A 24,077-nucleotide genomic window follows, 5' to 3' on the forward strand; every position below is an offset into this window, starting at 1 on the left:
TGATATATTACAACCAAATTCTTCCTCCTGGGTAATTTCAATACCAAGTCTATGAGCGTACACCGTACATGAGTAAAAATTTTTTCTTTTTAAGTATTTTTTTTTGATGGTCCAGTGATGCTGAGAACTGTTGCATATGGGTTACCTTCACGAAGTAACATCAGTTGTCTATCCATGGGGAGTATTTTAACAACCACGGCAGCTACCACATGCAAGATGCTAGTTCATGACTATGCAAACCATTTGTTACTTGCAATCTGCCCCAGCAGTGGCACTACTGAGAAAAGTAGTTTTGGCAGCCATCAGTGAAAAGCCTCCCAATATTACATGCAGAAAGAGGCTACTATCTAAACTTACTTCATCAGAGGACCTCGAGAAACAAACATTACAGTGCTGTAACATATGCAGAATAAGAAACTTACTTTCCAACTGTTATTCTACAATGATGCAAAGCACCATTAATCAAACCTTGATTTCTTACAGGGCTCCAAGTCCACAGTAGGATATAGCACCTGTTTTTATTGTTGTTTTCTTGGTTTTGAGAAACTACAAATAACAATCATCTCATTTTGCATTTACTGTCTGCCTCCAAGGGCTTTTTGGGAAAGCCAAACTGCAACTGTGCCTCTTCCCTTAGTTTCATAAACATATTGGTGTTCATTTTTCATTTAGTTGCAGCTTCACAAACTACTGTATCTGAGCAAACAGTTACAGTAAAGTCATGTACAGGAAGTTCTATGAAACATTAGAAACAAATAAATTAGGAAACAATTCACCTGTCAGAGTAATTAAAACAGCAGTTAAGGCTTCATTTTTTCTAGCTGAAAATTCATTTAATAAAACCATGTGTAACATCCACATAATGTGAAAACCACCCCTCCTTTTTAAGTTCTTTAAAATCAAGTGTTCCAACTCTGAATTTCTGGATTTCTTTCTAATTTCCTAAACATCTAAGACACTGATGAAATAGCTATCTTGGCAAGAGAAAGAATTCTTACTATTAAACTTGCTATGAAAATAATAAGCAATGACAGATTTCTGTTAACTGATACCAGCTGTTCCAAGGCTACATGGATCTCACGAGGCATGACGATCATCTACTTGATTTTTAAGAACTATGCTAGAGTGCCGTGTCTTCCAAGTGATCTCTAGTGCATAACCAGGAGCTGACAACGGAATTCACTAGATACCTACTGCTTAAGGCCATCTTCTGCTCTATCGCACCCGAGCAGCCAAAGAGAGAAACAGACTTTGGAAAGCTGCACTGCAAGGAAATACCTGCAGCAATCACAGACTAGAGCTTCTCGAGCCTCTCCACCTACAGTGACATCCTTTCATCCACAAGTGACAACCTGCACAAACTGAAATGGCTGCTTCCAAATCAGTATCTTAACTTCCAAAACTTAACCGGCTGCAAAGGTTTAAATGCATAATTACCTACATACTAATATTTTCACTTCTAGGTTATTCAATGTCACCCGAATCTTACAAGCTTGCTCCATTAGTGTATTATTAATACAGGTAGATGAACATCTGTTGCACACCTGATGACTGACAAAATCCTGTAGCAGCAGATAGTATTAAGGTTTCAGTCACTGGCACAATTTTCTGCTCGTCACTGCTTCCATCACCTGATGAATTCTGTTCAGCATCTTCTTCCTTATCAGATGAGGAAGAAGAAGTAACCACCACCTTTGCTGACACTTTCTTTTTTGAGTTAGTCTTCTTACTTTCTTTCATTGATCCTCTTTTAATCTTTTTCTTACTGCCTTCGTAAGACTCATCATCAGAAGAGGACTCATTCTGTTCTTTCTTGGAAATTTTCTTTTTGTGACTTTTTTTTTTCTTTTCTTTAGTTTCGGGTTTTTTTTTACTCCGTACAGCATCTTCAGAAGAACTCTCCTCTTTTAGGGGAGATTTCTCAGCATCAGAGGATAAATCAAGCTGTACTCTTTTAGGTACCCTCTCTCTCAAATTATGCCTTTTCTTTTCTTTGAACACTGGTTCATTTTTAGTTCTGTCATTTTCAGAAGAATTGCAACTTCCTTTCTCTGGAGATGACTTTTCAACATCAGAATAGGAATCATCTTGCTCTTTCTTGCAACTTTTCTTTTTCAGTTCTTCAGATTTCTTCACTTTGCTTTCTAAGCCTTTTTTATTCTTGAATCTGTCTTTTGAAGAATCAAAATTTTGCTCTTTCTTTGCAGATTTCTCAGTACTCTCTGAGGAAGAATCTTCCTGTGACTTTCTCTTTTTCAAATCCTTGCTCTTCTTAAGTTCAGTTAGCTTTACACTTTTAGGACTACTCTCCTCTTTCTCCAGTGAAGATTTCTCAACATCAGAAGACTCATCAGGGTTTCCCTTTACAGCTTTTTCTTTTAAGTCTTTGTTTAGCTTTTCCTTAGCAGCTGACGCCTTACCAGTTTTTTTATCTTTAGGAGAATGATTAATCTCCTTGTCTCGGGAAGACTTTTCAGCATCATCATCTTCAGAAGATTTCTCTTTCTGTTTCTTCAAATTTACCTTTCTCTTACTACTTACTTTTTTCCTCTGCTCTTCTTCAGAGGAATCATAACTATCTTCTTTTCGAGAGTATTTTTTCTTAGCTTTTTTTGCAGACTCAATTTTACTCAAAATTTTTATTTCTTTTTCCAACTCAGAATCATAGTTCGAAGAATCTGAATAGTTTTGTCGTTTCTTTTTAGCAGCAGTGGAATTTTTAGCCAATTTGCCTCTTTTAGCATCTAAATCCGAACCCGAACTGGAACTTTTTCGTTTTCGTTTTCCATTTTCATCCTTCACTGGTTGATCCTTTGAAGACTTCTGATCCTTTGCTGGTGCTTCACTATTGCTATCAATTTCTGAAGAATTGTGACTCATCATAGCTACTTCTTTAAGAACAGCTGGCATCTCATCAGAATCTGAGCTATTATCTAATACATACGGCTTTTTTGATTTAGAAAGTTCATTAGGACTAGGACCATCAACAGTATTGTCCGAAGAATTTTTGTCATTTTTCCTCCTTGGTTGTTTTGATGATTTTCTTTTATGCTTTTCGTTACATGTGTCATTGCTATCTTCCTCTGAATTTGATGTTAAAGGACTGATGTCTGTTTGGCGCCTCAGAGGTGTAGTCTTCACACGTGGTGATCTTCTGAGATCAGATTCCTCTACCAGTGAGACAGTTTCATTCTCTGTGGAAGGTTCACTGCCAGCATTATGATTCTGTTTTACAGAATCACAGTTTTCTGCTTTAGGTATGACATCAACATCCTTATTCCTCTTTTCTAGACTGCTGTCTTGATCTTCAGCTTTAACTGAAGACTCTGACAGGGAAACAGGAGTCAATTTTACAACCAATTCTTTTGTTCCTTTAGCTGATGATTTTAACTTAGTACCACCTTCAGTATCTTTCACAGGAGCATTTGATTTCATACTTGAATTTAGAGTCATGTCATGATCTGTTCCTGTATTTCCGTTGTCTTGCTCATCTGATGTAACCTGAACCTCCATAGCAGATTCCAGGGTCTCAAAAATATCTTCAGGAACAGATGAGGGAATGGACACTATATCCATGTCTAAAGCCTCTGTGCTATTAGGTTCATACTGAGGTTCTTCACTTCTGCCAGACCTTTTATCTTCACCAGAGGTACGCTTGTTAACTGTTTGTTCCACTGTTGGAACACTTTGATCCATGGGCTCACTGCCAGGTTGTCCTGATACAACTTTTTTCTGTGTCTTCACAGTGTCATCCTCTTTTAATGCCACGTGTTTTCCTTCATCTTTTTTCACCTCATTTTTTTCTGATATAGCATCAGTTTTTTTCTCTGTGGTATTTTTATCTTTGATTTTAACATTGAAAGCTTGAATCTCCAGGTTCAGACCTTCTTCTAGTGCCAGATGAGCTTTTTTCATGTCACTCAACACAGATTTAAAAGCTTTTAGCTGACAAAATTGCACAGTTGGGCTTATTTCCATATTTTCTGCAGCATTTTTCAGAAAGTTTACAAAACGAGAATTCAGATTTGTTGTAGTTTCAATCAGCTTTTTTGTCTTCTTCAGCAAGTCCTTTGGCACCATTAGTGCTTTATAAGAATATGTTATTGAACCTGAATATGAATCATCTAGGTTTTTTTCTTCACCATTACAATTTGAACTACTTCTCTTTGGAGAAAACTTGACTGTATTGTCATATATTTTACTTTTTTCACTTTCAACTCTGATCTTTTTTTTGTTTTGTTGCAGTAACTGTTCTAAATTTTCAAAGACACTGTCGCATGCAGTGACCAAGTCCAACAAAGGCTCTGGATGGCAAATATAGCAGTGCCACTGGTTATTTTCATCCAATATAGTCGATAGCTCCTTTCGACCCAGGTTGCGCAAAATGCACTTTTTACAGAAGGCGTTATGGCAAAAGTCACAGCAAATCAAATTTCCACCTTCAGCACACCACCTGAAATGAGAAAGAAAAAATATGAGTGTTACCTCCGTATCAACAAAGTGACAAATTTGACAAGTTCACTTATTTTTCACTATTTGATGAGGAATCTGCATGTAAAAAATTCAGCCCACCAATGGATATCCATTAAGTGAAAACATTATTAAAAGCATGACTGAAAAGTACTCAGTTGAGAATTGGAAATTAAGAAAGGTAAGGTATTAGATTAACAATTCACAACGCTGAAATGGTAAGTAGTATCCAAACAGTTTCAGCACCAGTTTTAAGTAAGAGAAAAAACTGTGTTTTCCATACTTCTCAGTATTTGAAGGGAGGGGTGGGGGGGGGGAAGTAATTTATTCCACAGCGAAACAAATTAGCTTCAAAACTTTTGAGCCTTAACTGGTATACTACTACTGCAGGCACATAATAAAAAAAAAAATCCCACATGTTTTTTGATCTACGTCTAAACTGCACAGTCTTTGATGAAGACCTGAGAAGTAGCTAACAAGTAAGCTTGTAGGCACCACAGACCACACAATTTTGACTAGATTACACATTCAGGTATTTGCCATAAAGACATAGTACTTCAGTATTCCAAATGCAGAAGATGCCTCTGGGAAACCAAGTTTCTGTGGCTCAACGTTTAAAATGCCAGATTTTATTCCCCGCTTTAAAGTATTTGTAAGGTGGCATGCTATTTAGTTAAAAAATGTCTTACAAGTGTTTGCTTTAGATTTCTTTATAAAAAGTTTTCCTGTTGATTACTATATTAATAAATAGTATTCAAAAAAAACCCTGGAGTTGAGCATTTCTTGGTGCGAAACAATTGTACTGGTCTTTATCTGTCAGTTATTTCATTATTGCAAGAAAAAAAAACCAACAACCCAAAACAAAGCATAACTGCTGTGGGTGTTACTTTGGTTTTTGTACACTTACCTACACTGTTCATCCATTCCATCTGAATCACAGCTGATGTCATCGCTCATGTAATACTTGTAGCAAGTCTGTAAAGAAAGAAATAAGACAAGGAATTTTTTATTAAATCTCAACTGGAATTTAGCAATTCATATGATTTCAGCATGTATTAGAAGCAAGCCATTAAGAGCATCAGAAGATCTTCAGCATTCTAACTCTTATAAATCTGTTTTAATCTAAAAAACATCTTCCATAGATAAAACAGGTCGTAAACAATGAATTCTTATTTAGATGGCTCAAGGTTTATTTGAAAATTAAATAGGCTTTTGTTTGATGGCTGCATATTTGCATATTTTAGAACATCATCTGAATGTTTCTCTTCAAAACTATGGTTTTTTCCATCTGTTTCCTAGGTAAATCAATAGCACATCTTCCCTGACACAATTAACCCTACATAAATAACAATTTTCAGCTGTATGCTTCTTATGTTAGCAATCGATCCCATAAGGCATTTAATAAAAAGGTCTTCACTATTAATCCTGATGTTAACATCCAAGGCTCTAATTTCCAGGTGCAAACTAAGCATTTTCATTGAAAAATCGTTAAGAAAAAAAAATACAACTCAGCTAGTAGTAATAGTGGCTTCTGTTGCTCAATTCTTTAAACCAAATTTTGAAGGTGAGAGATTTTTTCCAGTTGCTGGTAAAGGTTCTCCCAGACTTGCAACGCTGCTTTGAATAGGGATCAAGACAAGCTATTGGCTAAATTCTATCCTTTTACCCAGTAAATTCAGAATCAAGAAGAGGCTTCAGCACCTGAATTTAAAATTATGATGCCCCTTTATCTGGAACAGTTATACACCTATTCAACTAACTAAACAACAACAAACAACAAAAACCCCAGTAAAAGCTGATGTTTAGACACTCGACAGAACATTCATAGTCAAAGGAAAACAGCTTCTCAAGTCTGGGACTGTTTACCTAAGCAGGAAAAAAATAAGGGAAGAACTAGGCACAGAAAGTAATGGCAGACATGGAGTATGCAGATCAGGGACTTCCATTCCTCTGTCTTACATAACATAAAATCATGTTCAATTAAGCAAAGATACAGAAAATTTATGGGGAAACAACACATCATATAATCATCTAGCCAGAGCTCACAGTCAAGAGCTGCTAATGAACCAGAAAACTTCAATGCATCCCAAGAACATGTGCAGCTACATGTTAAAGATTTTCAAATCTAGGAACAAGGGTTAGGACTCCAGTGAAGGCTGCAAAGAGTCATCTTGTAAGCTGATTTTTCTAAAGCATATTTTATAAAAGAAACAAGCCAAAATGAATAGAAGAAATGAGCTAGAACATTAGACTAGATGGGCATACCTGAGATAGTATGTCAGCTTAATATGTAACATTAATTGGGAATTAGAAGACAAGCAGAAGGGGAAAAGTGGAATGCTAAATGTGAATAGTAACAGAGATCCATCTCTCTCTCTCTCTTTAGAGATACTTCTGTAAATACAGAATCTCTACAAATGTGGAGATATGCCAGAGAAATCTTTATATCTCTTTGAAAATTAAAAGAAGTCCCCACAACAGGACATAGGGATGTTTCCTTCCCCCCACCTCTTCCCATTGTGGGCAACTCGTGGCCTAACTGAATCCAACATGAAACCACGTAGCTGAAGACCCAGGTGCTGGTTTTGGGTTATGGAGCAGGCCATCATTACAGAGGCTGCCATAAATTAAAACGATCCAGGAACTGTATACAAGTAAAAATGAAATGGCCTTGAAGCTCCTTTTCTGCTTTTTATTCTGATGTTGTTTTACCTACAATGCTTTACCAGAAGATTCAGAATTGCATCTGCTGTTGTAATACATTATGAGTAAGCAGAAACTTCAGACACATCACTTAACATAAAAAATTCACTAAAATTACAGCTTTAAAACTGTAAAAATTAATTACAGAGAAACCACAATGAGTTTAACTGGGGTAAAAGAAAATAGGAACACAAATCTGTAAGTTGTATTTGCCTTTTTGTTTTCTGCTTTTAGTTTCATTAATTGCAACAGTTAATGACTGGAAAGTTTATTGGCTAATCAACAAGAACTACACCCACACAAATCAATTAATGTGACATTTCAAACAAAAACAAACAGTACAAACTGTAGAACTGCTTACCACGTACCTTACAAATAAGAACTTTCAGTGTAGGATGTCTATAGATTGAATCCTTTTGAAAATGGTTCACCTGTTGCCCACAAGCTGTACAGCTTACAATTCCATGTAGTCCTTCCTCTATAGAGAGGATTATAAACCACACATTAATTGAATCTGTATATACCTATTTCATTCTCTTACAATATTTTGGCCTGCTAGGTTTTTCATATGCCTTTATTTCTTTACCACTCAGCATCACAGAAATCTTTCTGTAACCACTTGCCATTTGAAGACTGACAGAATTTTCCTATGATTTCTGTACTCCACTTGGGGCCAAGATACCACTTTTTTCCTTTGAGAGACTTAATTTGGATTAACTGGCCAGCTCATGAGAACGTGTCTTAAATAAAAATTGTTTAAAAAAAATTTTAAAAACCCAATCATCAAAACTCTTTCAAAGCAGCTCTGATATTGTGTATAACCTTCCTCATTTAATCTTTGTTCATAAAATATAATTTAATTCATGTTTGTATTATGGTATTTCTTTCACATACAGTTTTAGTTTCTCGAAATGATAGGAAACTGTTACAGAAGATGCATGAAATCCCTATAATACTGCCTGAAAAAAAAATCTTATCTCACTTTTCATTCCCTTTTTGATGGTGGTTTTTGGGTTTTCTTTTGGTTTTTAAACAACAATTTTGCTGTAATACATATATTCTCACCATCTTGCCAACTGCCCCCACAGTTAAGTGTGCCACTCCACTGCTGTCTACATTCAGTCAAGAAAGCCCATCTTTAATGTCAATCCCCCAATTCACTTTGGAAGCTGGTGAACTTGGGGTTAGGAGGCTCACTATATCGCAGGCTGTTAAGCTGACTAATACTGTAAGACTGTTTTGTTTTCAATGGCAGTGATGCTTTCAAGAAAAAGCAAAATCATTTGTGAAAGCTTACACTCTCAGTTCATATACTTTCAAAAACTTAAACTTGGGATCAAGCAGATCAAGGTTTGATATGGGATCACTTAACAGTGACTTGTCCTTTGCTGTCATGTTGAATTAGTAGTATAGGGAAATTAACTCAAATGGTTAACTTAATAGTTACAGTCAGAGTACAGACTAATATACTTTTTAAAAAAAAAAAAAAATCACTACCACAGAATTAGAATCAAGCACCAACCACCACAATGTTAAGGAACTGAATGAACGTTCTCAATACACAATACAAGCTACTAGCAATCTGCTACTGAAGGACGACCTCAAATAGCTCACAGGCTGGTAAAACCGACTAATCCAGCCTTTACCATTCAGTGAAAATAGCAGGTCTGCAATTCCAGATACAAAATTTGTTATTCTCAGTTTCAACGCATGCATGATTGTGGGCAAAGCACCTCTTATGACCTCAAAACCAGCCCTAACACCTGTTTCAAACACTGCTGGTAAACCTTGAATAAACACACCCGTCCTATCGTACTACTTGGAAAAGAATAGCACATTCTATTACACCGAGCTGCACAGAAGCCTACCCAGGCTTTGTCAAACATCACAGTCCTTAAATGGATGCAAGAATCACAGGGGCTGACAGCCAGCTGAGGGAGAACAAGCTATTCACTGTCAAGTCCCAAGCCACTTCCCCCTTCTCTACAACTTTAAGGGGAAGCACTGCTGCCTCCTTCCCAAAATCTGCAAGTTGGCACCAGGAAAAAAAGAGGATAGTTTAGGAGGCAAACCTTTGTAAACTGTGTTACTACTACAAATGACGATGATCCAAAGAAATGAAACTACTATTAATTCATTAATACTGAGAAAGTACTTAAAAAACATTCCTAACTATGAGTTTATTAGCAAAAATACGACCATAACCATTCTGCAGTCAGAAAATTTGAGAAATAAGGACTGACACAATGCCTCTTACAGTCTTGGATAACAGCATCTAGAAACAGCTAAAAAGGCAGAGTTCTATTACTACCACTATTTCTAACAGAAACAGGACACACAATTCCGAACAAAAATGTGAAGATGCACGCTGCAAAGAACAAGACAGACTGGCATTTTTTGTTTTATTGTTATTATTTATTTACTTGCAGCGTGCACAGAATTCAGGATCTCACATAGCTGGGAGTACACGCTTACCTGCTTAAATCGGTAATGCTTAACGTTGTACCTGCACAGGCTAGGCACCTCATTCTAGTAGCAAGGGAAAGGTCAGTGCCATCTCATGTAACAAGACTTGCTGCATCCAAGTGTAGCATAAACAGATCTGCACTACCTCTTCTGCGCATGCCACAAAATACAACTGCTTTGACACATTCCTAATGCAGCTGCTCACGGCAGACTGCAGTGATGTTCCTCACCTGGCTCTTTCCTGGTCTGGAAGTGAGGACAACACAGGAGCAGGCAGTACCTATTCCGTTTCCCCAAAAGTTGACAGGAGCTTAGCACATGTACTGGATAGCTCTAAAATCATGTCAAAGATTATCAGTAGTGACACAAACAAAGCTGACCTTGCCCTGGATAAAGGTATGCCTTAAACAAACTCTTGATGTTCCTTCCAAAACTGCTATCTTACATCAGACACCAGTACATGTGTAAGCAGCCCAGACACACAAAGGCAGGCCTGCAAATTCTCGAGGGATGAAAGAAAAACAGCTGGAAGGGCAGGTCACATGAATTATCCTGGTGACGCAGACACAGGCCACAAAGCTCAAGCAGAGGAGTCCTATCTTTTTAACACTGCACCCCTAGAGATTTCTGTTCAACCTCTTGTAAAACTGTTATAAACACAAACGGAAAAAGCATTCCTATATGCTGAACAAGACATCCTGCATTAATAGAATGGAACTGACTTTCAAAGATTAGTAATTTAGAGAAAACATTGACGCTGAAAATGTGATTGAAATCATGCATGAGCCCATATGTATGCACAAGCACATTTCCACAGAGTCACATTTTACTTCTCTTCAGCTACAGATAGAGAAATAGCACTTATTAAATTATAGTAAGACTTTAAAAGAGAGCAAGTATCTCAAATCATAACAATGGGAAAAATTAACAGCGTGCAGAAGAGCTGTATGAAAATCCTGGGTACTGCTGTAGGTGTATGAACTAAGCTATTGCTAGTAGTATTAACAAAAATACCTGCCTTGTTACTGGCTAGTTTATACATAACCCTCCCTCTCCTTTAATTTTTGAGGGGAAAAAAACCCCAGAGAAATTAATTTCTGTTATCACTATAATCTACCTAACTTCTCCTCAGTTTTAGCAGCAGCTATAGAAAACCAGCTAGCAGAGCAGCTTTTCAAAGATAATCCTTAGAAGGGCCCACTGGTAGGGAATTTCCCACAATTTAAAAACAAAACAAAAAAGTCTTTGGATTGTTAAGAGGTTTCTTGTTAGCTCACTGGTTGATAATATGCCTATACACGTTCCTGCTTAAAGATGGTTGCTTTCTTGGTGAGTCAGTGAATGTTCCCATATCAATAGTGTTCCAACATTATTCCTTAAAGAAGGAATGCCTGTAACACCTGATTGCAACCAAGAAACTGTTTTGAACACAAAGCGAGAGGGTCCATATGGAGTACCTAATGATGCATCTTATAACTACTGAAAATAAGAAGTTTAATGAGAACTAATCTTAGCTTTCACTGCTGCATTGCAGGGGCAGCAATGGAGGCTAATTTCAGCCAGCTAGAATCTTTAGTGAACAAAAAGCCAGAAGAGTGGAGGTATTTTTAGGATAATTTATTAGAAAAATGAACGACTTTTAGATGTACCAAATGTGGTCATAAGCAACAATTTAAACACGTTTTAATAAATGTTTTAAATTGTATTTACCTCCACGCTTTTTGGGAGCTTCAGGTTTCATTTTAACGGTATTTCTGCTTCTAAATTCAGGCCCTTTAAAATCATCTTTGTCTTCATTCAGCACTGGCTCAGGCTGTACAACCACTGTACCTAGAATAATTTTATTTAGAAATTGGAAACCATTACACATCCAAATGAAGTGTAAAAGTCCTGTTTAAGTAAAAGCCAACATAGTACCTTAAAAAAAGTGCAGTCTGTTGACTAAAACTCCACAAACTTTTGAATGCACAGATGTTCACAGAAAAAAAAAAGACACACATACACAAAAAAGCCACCACACATTTCAAACTACATCTGTTTTGCAGTTGTAGGACAAAAGCCAAAAACTCAATGGGCTATTAGGAGAAAACTCTGCTCTCTCTGCTCTGATGCGGTATGTGCAGAACAGGACTGTCATACTGCTGGGTGTGTGTAGTACAGGAATTTGCAGTGCAATGCTACAAATAAAAGACTTGGGTTAGATCACTGAAATCTATCAAAAGCTATAAAAAAAGGGAGAATAACTCCCCCTTTCTCTCTCTTTCCCCCCTTCTACCCAGTTTCCCTCATCTAATGAAAAAGCGATAGAATAAAATCTGTTTTGCCTTCAACAGGATTCAGAAATTTACTTTTTTATTTGAACAGAGTACTAATCAAAATTATGTGAATGAAAAAACATCTTTCCTACTGAAGAGCTCAGTTTTAATACTTTTGCTATGAGGACACTGGAAACAACCTAACATTCTGAAAGAATTATTGAAGTGACTGCTGTAAACACTTATTCTAATGCAGTGAACAGTAGCGGTCCCTCCAATTTTTCCTGTAACTTTCATAGGTAAAAGATGGAAGAGATTAATTGAACTCACACTACAGTTAAGAAGAGCAGGGTGTAGGCTTATAGTATTCACTGTTTTAAAAGATGTTATCCAAAAGTACCTATAATTTCATGGGAGAAATAGTACCTAGCTGCGATGTACATATATTCCCTCCAAAATGTGCTTAAAAATAGATCCAATAATGACATTACTCGCCAGATTTAGTTTTGCTTTTGTTGATCTAATTGTTAATAACCTCAAAGACAGAACAGTAAAATAAGTAAGACTTGCAAAAGACAGAGTTTGAGACTTCTACAAAAGAACAGAAATAAATTATTTCCTGTTTCATGTTGGGTTTTATACACGTCAGTAGGCATCTGAAATTAAAGTCACCAGCACATCCTGGTGTACCCACAGATTAAATTATGCTGGGTTCAAAATGAAAGGTGCTTGGTTTCCTCTTCTAAATGCGGGGGGGGGGGGGGGGGGGGGGGAAGCACTAGCATGTATGTCTAGATATAAAAGCCAACAGGACCTAAGACAGGCATTTTACTAATACATGTGCATTCCAATTAATTATTTATGCTGCATCATAATCTTGGCTAATTTGCTCAATTCAGAAAGACATGAAACAAAGACAGACATGAACTACCTTTAGGCAAACTTTGCATATCAACATCGTTTTCTGAGTTTTCATTTGAAATATCTTCATTTACAGTTTCATCTACGATTTGTTCATCATCTGATCCGACATATTTTGTTACAACTGTAGGTTTCCTGCATAGAAAAAAAACATACCATGACACATATTACATACTGCAATACAGCTAAGCCTGGTGCTTTGCAAGCAAAAAACACTGTACTGACTGGGGAAACCGATGTTCTTTTTAAATTCATTTAAGAGTTTTATGAGGTGGGATGCTCTGAGTTATTACAACAAACACATCTAAGCTAGTTTTCTTATTAGGAACGGGCTCCCTTCCTATGTTAAATAAAAAGATACACTAATCAAGTATTCTTGTTTCATAGGCTCACTGTATTATTTTTTTTGTAAAATCAAGGTTTGATGCATTTTTAAGAAGGTATGCAGGAAAGTCACACTTCGAGGAATAAAGCCTAAATGAAACACAAGTGAATGTCTGCTCAGAAATTTTATACATTTTTCCAAGTTTAACAGGCAGCGCAAAGAGAACACACAGATATTAGCAAATGACAAAAAGCAGCTTGGCAGAAAAGATGCTTGCAATGAAATAAAGGAAATTCAGAAAGAAATGAAAAAGCTGGCTGTTGAATAAAAGGACCAGTTGCCAGAATTTCACACAAATGTAATTTGGAATTGAATCCATTAAAATAAGTAAGCTTACTATGTCAGGACAGGGAGATAAAAAAAGAAAAAAGAAGAATCTTGAGCATAATTTTCAGTAGTCTGAAGGTATTATGTGAACTGGCACAGTATGATAAATGTATGAATGAAAATACCTTTAGTGATACGGGAGAAATTAAAGCCAAATATAAACCCACACTTGCCAATATAGAATCAAGACAAATAGAAAAGGGACAATTTCATTCCAGTGGCCATGATAAAATAAATTCAGATAAAAAGGAGAGTGAAGAGAGATACACACCTTTAAAGAGCAGTAGTAAGGCAGCTGTTGAAAGTCTGCATTTAGAAAAGCTCACCTATCTACACAGTATAATAGGATTTAAAAAAAACATCACAAAGCACATAACTTCAATGAGCATCAGCTGAGAGCAAAAGATAAGGAGTTTTACTAGATTAAGTCTGCCATTACTTAGGTCACAAATAATTTGTCTCCTGTAGGTTCAAACTGGTCGGTAAACAGTTAACTCCATACTTTCATCAATCAAAGAACAAAAAAGGATTAGGGAGAGATACAGCAAATGGCAGTTTCTGCACAGGACAACTTAATAGCACATTCTGATTCTACAGTTTCCCAGCGGTGAAAGTACACAAAGTCTTTTTTCTGTATGACCCAATTTACATTTTTGGAAGAATTATTCATGGAGAAATAGCAAGAGTGAAGGAACAACTGTGTCTCCAGGACAAAGGTGTTTATACAGCATAATCTTGTTGGTTTTGTTAATAAAAGTCAAGCTTTATGCTGTTAACCTTTGAACTGAAAGATGGTTTGAATTTAAGTTCACTATAACGCATTTGTTTTACCATCACTCTGCGAACTTGACGGATTTATTGTGGTGTATACTGTAACAGTATACACAGGTGCACAGTGCATGGACTTTTCTGTAGTTTTACATGCCAAAAAATAGTTTGTTTTCCAAACCAACCTTTTTGAACGTGATGATCCTGTGGATTTCATTCTTTCTGAAGAACTACTACTCTAAAAACAAGAAAAAATTAAGAAGTCAGCACATTTGCAACCAAGTGACGTGTCAACAAAAAGTTTCTTACATTAACTAGAACACATCTCAGAAGTGACCAGCACTCTTTCAAAAAAAAAAAGAAAAAAAGCATTAATAAAAAGTAGCACACAACATCAACAGTCATGCCAGTTCACTTAAACTACATCTATGGAGTTTCAGATCAGTAGTAAGACTGCAAGAAATCATCATTCTTTTAAAAACAGGTGTCACCAAACTAAGTCACTAATGCTCACCAACCTCCCTATGCACAAAGCAACTGAGAGCACACTGTTACAGGTTGAGATGTTCAGAGAGAAACACTGCATGCGTCTCAAGCACTGACTCTTCATGAAATTAAGGCAATTCTCTCCTTGCAATTCTCAACAAGCATGACCTGCTGAAAGTTCTCTCAGCTTTCTGGAGAAGGGCCTCAGAATGGCTCATGATTACTGGTTAGCCCTAATCACTAACAGTTCTGGGGCCTCCTGCTCTGGGTATCTTCACTGCAATGTTAAGTTAAACGATTATGATTGTGTTCCTGCCCACGGCAGGGGGCTGGAACTACAGGATTTTAAGGTCCCTTCCAACGCTACCCATATAACGATTAGCACGTGGAAGAATGGCCTAACTCATGAACACCCACCTGTCTCACTACTTTTGTGCACTTTCACTTTTTTTTTTTTTTACAATTCACTGGGACTCTTCACAGCACTTAGTACTGCAGTAACTTATGCAGGTCTATGAATGTTTTTCACACTATGTGAAGAAACCATCATATTTTCTGACAGATACAGAGGGCTCCTGAAGGCTGGCATCAGGGAGCTATCACTAGTATACACCAAAGAAGTGCCAGCAGAATGCAGACACTTGTTATCTGGCTCATATGCCAGAAAGGGCTAACTGTCTTTACAGGAAAACTGATTTTTCAGAGGTTTGTGCATGCATATTGTTACTAGGTTTGGACATTATAAAATACCTGAATTTACTGCAATAAAGACAAACAGGCAGGACAGTGACACTTGTGCTTTTTCTACATATTAACATATTGTCAACCAGAACGTTTCCAACACAAGAGTACACGTTAGTAAGACATACTACGTGAAAAATGTCATTTAACCTCTGTACCACATCACATAGAAGAAATCTGCTCATGTTTAATAAAAGTCCTGTACCTCCATCTTTTTTCTTTTTTTAAAAAAGAAAGCATGTTTGCCTAAAAGGACAACTAAGTACCTAATGTTATCTGAGTAAGAGGGTGTAAGTGTAAATATGAAGTAGAGATCAATTATTTTAAACCAAAAATAAGGGCCTGTTTACACGTAAGCCAAAGAACAGAACAAGGATAAAAGAATATTAACCAATTTTTTTTAAAAAAGTAAAACTCACTTTGCAATATACTCAAACTGAATCAACTAACACCACTGTGCATTACTTAACAAAAATGCAATTGTATACCTCAGGTAAGTAAATAAACCCTAACTCTCTTAACTGTGTTAAGAGACTTTTTTCCCCAGGAATTACTGTGCATCAGAAAGACAATTAAGTTGTCCAAGTAAATGAATATATTTCAGTAATTTAAAAATAAAGAAGGGGAGGGGGACAATGGACACAGAATTGCTTGCATATGCCTAAATCAAAGCGAGTAGAATTCAAAATTTAAAATTTAAAATTTATTTTTAAATATTTTACAAATGTTTCTATTCAGCAAATATGATGACATTTACTGCATGGCTGTGACAATATTCTTGAAGTATTTACTGTAAAAGCAACAAAGTGAACTCAGCATTTCCTACACTAGCCATTCTGCCCTAATAATGCAACAAGTTCAAAATAATTTTTATTCCTACCTCTTCTCTATTGTTCTCCATTGAAGCTGGACTACTTTTAGGTTCTCTGCTTTTACCTACAGAGAGAAATTAAAAGAATCCACTGAATTGCAAGAAATTAATTTCAAGTTCTTCACACTGTACATCATAGCATTGTTTATGTTTCACCAGTGTGAATATAGGTGACTGCATGACTTTCAGACTAACTGTTGCACAACAAAACACAGTCCACTGTATGGCCTAAATCTTAACAGAAATCATTTAGAAATTACTTTAAGTCACTGATAGGCTGCCTTTCCACTGGTGAAAAAATACTGGAAAAATCAAAGTGCAACTCCATAGGCAGAAACAATATAGTTAGTGCATTTTTTAAATCTCTAAAAAGTTCTTCATTTTCTCTTACACACCTTGACATTAAAAACACAGTAATACATCTGAGACCACGGAATCACAGACAAAAATCCCATTTCATTTAGGGTATGACAGAGAATTCCCACTTCTCAATCTTGGGAACTGTAGCATGTAAAACCTAAAGATATGCAACCTATTAATACCTGTTCCATCCACCATTCCAGGTAACGGAAGGAAAGTTTCGAGTTCAATGATTCAATGACATGTGTATGAAGTTGCTCAAAAGGCTTTGTAATAGCAGTATTTTAATAGATGCACTACTGAGAAACAGCAAGCAAAGTGGTAGTATAATTACAGGATACAGATCATGACCATTTGTGATTTTAACATAAAACTGCTAGCATTGCAACTTACTTATCCTTAAACTTCAGTTTTGGGAGAAAACAATCAAATTTCTTTTACACTGAAAAAATTAAATTACTTTGATTAGAAAATTTATTTTGGGTATTTGACCTAGGCTGAATTGTCTGGGTAAATTTCAGCCTTTCTGCATGTGAAGCTAACATAGAAGGAGGGAATAAAAAAAGGAAACAAATTTTTTTGCTCTTTTTAAGTACCTAAAATTTCTTCTCTGGAATATTACAGGTATTCCCGTTTTGACTAAAGAACCTGGTATTTGGAAGAAGGGTGATATTTCTTCTGGAAACTAGATGCTGCCCACCTTTTACCCAAGTGATAAATCCATGGGAAATACCAGTTTACACTTGTTCAGCAGAGATTTCTTTCATTTGGGCAGCCACAATCTGCAAATGCTGTATTCAGACTGCATCTGTGCTACCCCCAAAGTAACTGCTGAACATGCTCCATCATTAGTTTCTACATGTGACCGGGTGGTACATGAGCCATCCCCACAGCATGACCAAGCACGATGCACCCCCTCACAGCTTCTTGTGCTGACCCAGCTGCCCATCCTCCATCCACCTCAGGGCTACAAGAACACAGGACTTCCCCTGTGACTGCTGCTCTCGGGCAGGGGCTGGTCACTTCAACCAAGAGCAGGAAGTCAGTCTCTCCTAAGCTCTCAAGTGATTCTCCTGCTGGTACCCATGCGATGTAGAGGAGGTAGACATCCCATTTGAATGCACAAGATAAAGAAATATTATTAAGGCTGTAAAATCCAGTTCTCAAAGATTAAGAAGAGCAAGAATTAAAGTTAGTGGAGCAATTTCACTTTACTTATCATTCCTAGCACATAGGCATTAGGGTACAGTTCAGCTCCATAGCAGTGCACAAGACAGAAGTGCTCAATGAGCAACTGCTTCATATTTTAATTGACCTGTGTGTGACACGAACATGTTCTAACTCTCCTGAGCCACAATTCACCATCTTCATCACCACATCCCTCCTCACAACAGTCTACCTAGTAGTTCACATATCTTCCAAATGCTGAAACTACACAGGGTCCATTACTACATAAGGCTGATTTGGTCCAAACCATGTCTATCACTTCCACACTGAACAAGCATTCTGTGGACTGGGGGGGGGGGGGGGTGGAAAGAGCTGCTAAAGACACTATCATTACACACAGGAAGTTGGGAGGCGAAGTAAATTTGCAGTTAGTTCTGGCATTTCCTAATACTTAAATGTTTAATTCTTAACTTTTCAACTTTAATTAATGTTCTATAAGAAATAAAATCTGAGATGTCACAATCAACACTGAAACAAGCCTGCTACTAATGAGTAAGTGTACCCCTATTTCAAAGTGAATCTGTAGTTTAAGTCAAGGAGTCAAATTCTACTTTGTAACTACAGAGGATAAATGGAAAAATTTCTTTTTCTCAGTATGCTCCTCAGTAAAATTTCACTTTGAGATGCATCTACATCACAGTTTAGTTTATTATTCTGCTGAAGTATCATATGAATAATTTCTTCCTATGTTAACAGTTCGGTTTGATGCTGACATAAGGAGATGAGCACCACGTGGCAGCACTGTTGCAAGACAAAACATTAAAAGAGAGTAATTGCACACCAGAAAACTACGTAAGTTTATTACTTAGGACAACGTGAGTTCGAAAAATACACTAACACAGCCAACACACTCTCAATTTAACCTAACAGGTTAATTTAACAGATTTAACCTACTTAAATTTGAAAACAAATTTTATTTATTTATACTGTTATGAAATAATTCAGCTTTTTATGACTGCAATCAAAACAAAGGGTTTAACATTTGACCTAATGTACGACTAGTGTTTTCCAGAATGATTTTGTTTTCAAACATTTCCAGACTACATATAGAAACTGTTTTCAAATAATTATGACAGCACCCTCTCCAGAACATCTGTAACTACAAGAACTGCAAAAGCTTTACTTCAGCAGGAAAAAACAGTAACACCGAACAATAAAGCCATAGCACAGCAAATACATGCATGTTCTCCGCGTCATGTTTCATAGAAAGTAAATGACCAGTAAGATTAGTTTTCCACATTTAGAAAAGATTCAGAACTGAAAGAAAAATTGTATCAAAAGCCTACTGTATATTTATTAAGATATCACCACTTAAATCACATTAGAACTTTGCATAATTGCCCTAGTGAAGTCCAACATAGTGAAATCCCGCCACAAAGTTACTTGACTTTAGAACCATATACACACTGAAAATAAAAACATAAAATGTCTTTTCACCTATAGTTTTGGGTTTGGATAATGCTGGAGGAGAGTTGGCGTCCTCAGATTCTTCTGATGACTGAGCCAAGAAGTCATGAAGTTTCTGCACCAACGTATTCAACTTGCTTTCACTGTTAAAATACAAGTAAAACTTGAAGTCAGCTGTATTATCTCACTCTAATTAGCAAGCCTGAAAGAAATTATGCTTAATTAATATACACCTACAAAAGAAACCCAGTTATTGCTTAAACATTTATTTCTGCAAGAGAATATTAAAGTAAATAAAAACGATATAATTTTGTTAAACTCCAAGTAAAATAACAGGTGCAGCCTTATTGACAATAAAGCACTAAGGACTCTGTTAACAGTAATAATAAAACTATTTTTTTAATATATTTTAAACAGTAGAGACTGTTTAAAATTATTTACAAAATTCAAGAAAGTCTGTGTGGTAATGCTGCTATGAGCTGAAGATAGCAAAAAATTCACTTAAGATTCTACCTTGTCAGAAGCTGAAGAGGTAAAAATAATAGAATCTTCATTTTATTACCAAAATTGTGAACTTTGGGGATATAACACACTAGAAGTAACAGCAGAATTTCACCTACAACCTTAGAAACAAACATGTCCATCGAGTATGACAGATCTACATTCTTAAACAAAGCTTATATTCAATCAGCCATGTACATACACAGTATATGCTGTATATAGTCCAAAGAACAACCATGTAGGATCAGATCATTTCTTGATCTGTTTGCACAAGAGTTCATAATTAATTTATAAAAAACAATACCCTGAGAATTTTCACTAGGCCATTTTAGATATCAGAAATTGTTAGTCTCGTATATACTCATTACAGTAAAAAGGCAACACCTTTATCCTGTGTTTTTGTTAAAAAACTATACCACTTCATAATCTACATGTTACTCCCTCTTTTTATGCTGTTTATTTCAGATTTTCTCCTCCTGAAACTTTCACAGTTTCCCAGGACAAGTGCCTTTTCCTGACTGCAAGCACACGGACTGAGGCCAAGGGCAGTCACAGCACAGACCCCCTGTACCACAAGTCACCACTCCGCCGTTTGTCACTGTTTCCCTCCCAGACAATATCAGTCCTCCAAAATCTGCCAGCTGGTATGTCTGAGTCATCCTACGTTACCTGCTACCAGATATAGGTTTTCAAACTGCTGAACTAAGGTACCCCCTTCATAAGTTAACCCAGTTAAAGCACACAGGCTTCCATCTCCCCCTTTTTTATCTCCTGTTGCTTTCAAAGTATCTTCTGATAGCAAGAATAAATAAGGTTTTCTGTCCCTGTTTTACAGGTTCTAGGAATTTTTTGAGTATTTATCAGAAGCTCAATCCACTCACCATTACCTCCTCTACTATTTCTCTGAACACATCAATTTATTAACTTCTGACTTTCAATTTGTGATGGCTAAGAAAAATAAAAAAATAATCACCTTTTTTATAAGAAGGACATGCAGATGAGCACTCTTTTGAGCCCCAAGTGAAAGGGTATGATCTCATTAATGCAAATGACTATTTAAATTAGTGAAAATAACCACACATAAACCAGCATAAAACACCCGTTGAAAAAAAATTATCTGTAATTCCTTTAAACCTTCTGAAGTACTCAAAACAAAACAGCACTTTGTAATGGAAAGATTTTCTGCATGAGTAAAGGACACTTTTCTTTTGAGACTACATACATACAATCAATCACTCGAGCAACTTTGAAAGAGAGTGTAACAAAGCCTGTTCTACTCTCAAGTGTATCTTACAATTTTTCTCTCAATCTGTTTAGAAGTCTTTCCCTCTAATTACTGGACTCACGCTGTTACACAACTGCCAGTCCCTAAACCTGGACTTCCCTTCCTATCATGGATGGAGGGCATACTTGGAAAACATCACAGAAAATGGTAACGGTACACTTCAGTTTTAACAGATAGCATGCTCTACTTTAGAAAGGAGATTTAATGACAATTTATTCACTTTAAGTTAAAAAAATCAAGAGTTATTCAGAATTATTTCATAGCAAAAGTACATAAAGAAATTTTATATCCATTCCAGATGGTCTGAAGAACCACTGCACATTTATAGAAAGGCCACAAAAAAGTACATTTTTGGTAGTGAAAACAAAAACAAAAACACCCACACGTGGAATTCTGCTCATTTGGTTTATAAATAACTTGTTTTGGTAACAGCACTTTAGAAAAGAAAATGAGAACTATAGATGAATTATAATATTGTTCTCAATACAAAACAAATTCAGAATATTATCATGTGTCTTTGTGAGTAACAGTTGGAACACTATCTACTACCATTTATTAACTCTTATCCTAACTACCCTAAAATTATCATTTTCAGAGCAAAACGTTCATGCTGACAACAAAAAAACCCCCAACAAACTGATACTAAAAAATCTTCGCAACTTGCTTTTCCTCTTGCTTATTCAGCATTCTGTACCATAAGCCTGTACTAAGGAATACTGGGTCAAATATCAGTAAAGGTGTTACACTTACTAGACTCTACCACAGAGAAGTTTTAATTTAGGGCAATGCTTTTCCTGTTTTTGTACAAAAGCAATTTTATGTCATGCATTTATAGTTGAGAAAATATTATATTTTTTTAAAGCTTCTACTCCGAAAACCTCATTCTTTGCGATATATTCATAGATTCAACCACTATTAAATTGATCACAACCTATAAAATACGTATTTTTTAGAAAAACAGGGGCCTAAAAATTTAGAACCATCTCAGAAGCACTAAGTGAAGGCAAGCAGTCACCCTCTACCACATAGCAACAGTCCCTACAGGTGTTTTCAGGCTTGCATGTTCCAAGCAAACAGCTTCACCATCAGTCTAGAGCTATTTCAACCCTGTTTAGCCTAATTAAAACAGGATGAAAGGAAAGGTGTCCTACTATAGAATCCTAGACTCGTTTAGCCATGAACCTGATTTGTGACCTTGGGAAAGATCTTACAAAAATACCGTTTCTTAACTAAATTCCGAGCAAGTGCTGTGATCTTAAACAGTAAATGCCTGGCCCTTACTTGGATGAAAAAAAAAAAAATCAACACCACTACAAATTAGGCAAACCAGGTATTAGGCCAAATAATTCTACAAATCAGTACAATTATCAGAAGAAAAATAAGGGACAGGTGATGTCCTAACCTAGACACACTATACTTAATTCAATATGGCTGTTCACTGCTGCCCCCTTGAGCATGCTTACCTGTACGGGGTTGTGTGCCAAGATTTTGGGGGAACGGGGGCGGGGGGGTGTGTGCGTACAGGGGGGGCTTGTGAGAAGCTGCCAGAAGCTTCCCCCATGCCCGACAGAGCCCACGCCGGCCGGCTCTGCGATGGCCCCGCCGCTGGCCGAGGCCGAGCCCATCAGCGACGGTGGGAGCCTCTGGGGGAACATCTTAAAGAAGGGGGGAACCCCCTGCGCAACAGCGGCGGAGAGGAGCGAGGCCATGCGAGAGCAGCAGCGCTGCAGCACCCGGGGCAGGGCAGGGCAGGGCAGGGGGGCTCCAGGCACGGAGCAGAGACCCCCCAACCCATGGGGAAGCCCATGAGGGGGAAGTCCAAGCTGTCCCCCTCAACCCGTGGAGCCCACAGGGAAGCAGATCCCCCCCTGCAGCCCAGGGAGGGACCCACGCTGGGGGATGCGACCCGCGGGCAGCCCGTGCTGGAGCAGGCTGTTCCTGAAGGATTACAGCCCGTGGGAGGGACCCACGCTGGAGCAGTTTGTGAAGGTCTGCCGTGGGAGGGACCCACGCTGGAGCAGGGGAAGAGTGTGAGGAGGAAGGAGCAGCAGAGACAGTGTGATGGACAGCCCCCATTCCCCGTCGGTGCAGGGGGGAGGAGGGAGAGAAATCGGGAGTGAAGCGGAGCCTGGGAACAAGGGAGGGGTGGGGGAAGGTGTTTTAATATACGGTCTTACTTCTCACTACCCTACTCTGACTTGGTTGGTAATAAATTACATTCATTTCCCCAAGTTGAGCCTGTTTTGCCCCTGACAGTAACTGTGATGATCCCCCTCCCCTTACAACCCAGGAGCCTTCCGTTGGATTTTCTCTCCCCTGCCCAGCTGAGGCGGGTGGTGATGGAGCAGCTGTGGCGAGTGCCGGGTATTCAGCCAGGGTCAACCCACCACATTACTTCATCACCTGTGTTAGCTAATGAACACGCTTCTGCAAAGTGAATCAAACCACCTTGGACAAATAACATTTTAAGGAACAGTTTTCATTTGGATCCAATTTGCCACATATTCACGTGATCATTCTCTCCGATGGCAGGTGAGGTGCTGCAGATTCATAGCCAGGGCAAGGAAAGAGCAGGACTGCCCACTTCAGCAGCAATCCCAGGTCACACTGGATTATACCATGCAACTGCACTGGAAAAGCTTTACTGGGCTCAGTTTCTACCTACTTTCTTCAAACACTTTAAAAATGCAAGTGGGAAATGTCCCAGTTATTGTCAACATCTGGAAGAACAGTTTTAAAATTATTTAAACATTTATTTAAAACACATTATTCCACAGGATCTTACCAATTTTTAGTCTAGTTAAGTGTCCCCCATCTGAATGGGATGGAGCTCGAAAGCACTCCTATTGCAATGACAAACACGATTTTGCAGAATTTTTCTTATCTCAAGTAGTCACCTTCCTT

At 37.5% G+C, this 24,077-nt stretch overlaps 1 protein-coding gene across 4 annotated transcripts in view; it reads right to left on the minus strand.

Moving 5' to 3' along the window:
- Positions 1–24,077, minus strand: part of ATRX (ATRX chromatin remodeler) — an 86,488-nt gene that overhangs the window by 55,610 nt on the left and 6,801 nt on the right. Inside the window, exons 2-9 of one of the 4 annotated variants that reach the window (XM_055727798.1) lie at positions 19,418–19,530; positions 16,403–16,458; positions 14,481–14,533; positions 12,826–12,950; positions 11,350–11,469; positions 7,542–7,651; positions 5,378–5,445; positions 1,545–4,453 (exon numbers count right to left, since the gene is read on the minus strand). In XM_055727798.1, the coding sequence (XP_055583773.1) occupies positions 1,545–4,453; positions 5,378–5,445; positions 7,542–7,651; positions 11,350–11,469; positions 12,826–12,950; positions 14,481–14,533; positions 16,403–16,458; positions 19,418–19,530 (3,554 nt within the window). Of the gene's footprint in view, positions 1–1,544; positions 4,454–5,377; positions 5,446–7,541; positions 7,652–11,349; positions 11,470–12,825; positions 12,951–14,480; positions 14,534–16,402; positions 16,459–19,417; positions 19,531–24,077 lie in introns of those variants that run through there. The other 3 variants (XM_055727799.1, XM_055727800.1, XM_055727801.1) reach the window with 3 other exon arrangements.

This window comes from Falco cherrug, chromosome 15 (assembly GCF_023634085.1).
Source record: "Falco cherrug isolate bFalChe1 chromosome 15, bFalChe1.pri, whole genome shotgun sequence".
NCBI lineage: Eukaryota > Metazoa > Chordata > Aves > Falconiformes > Falconidae > Falco > Falco cherrug.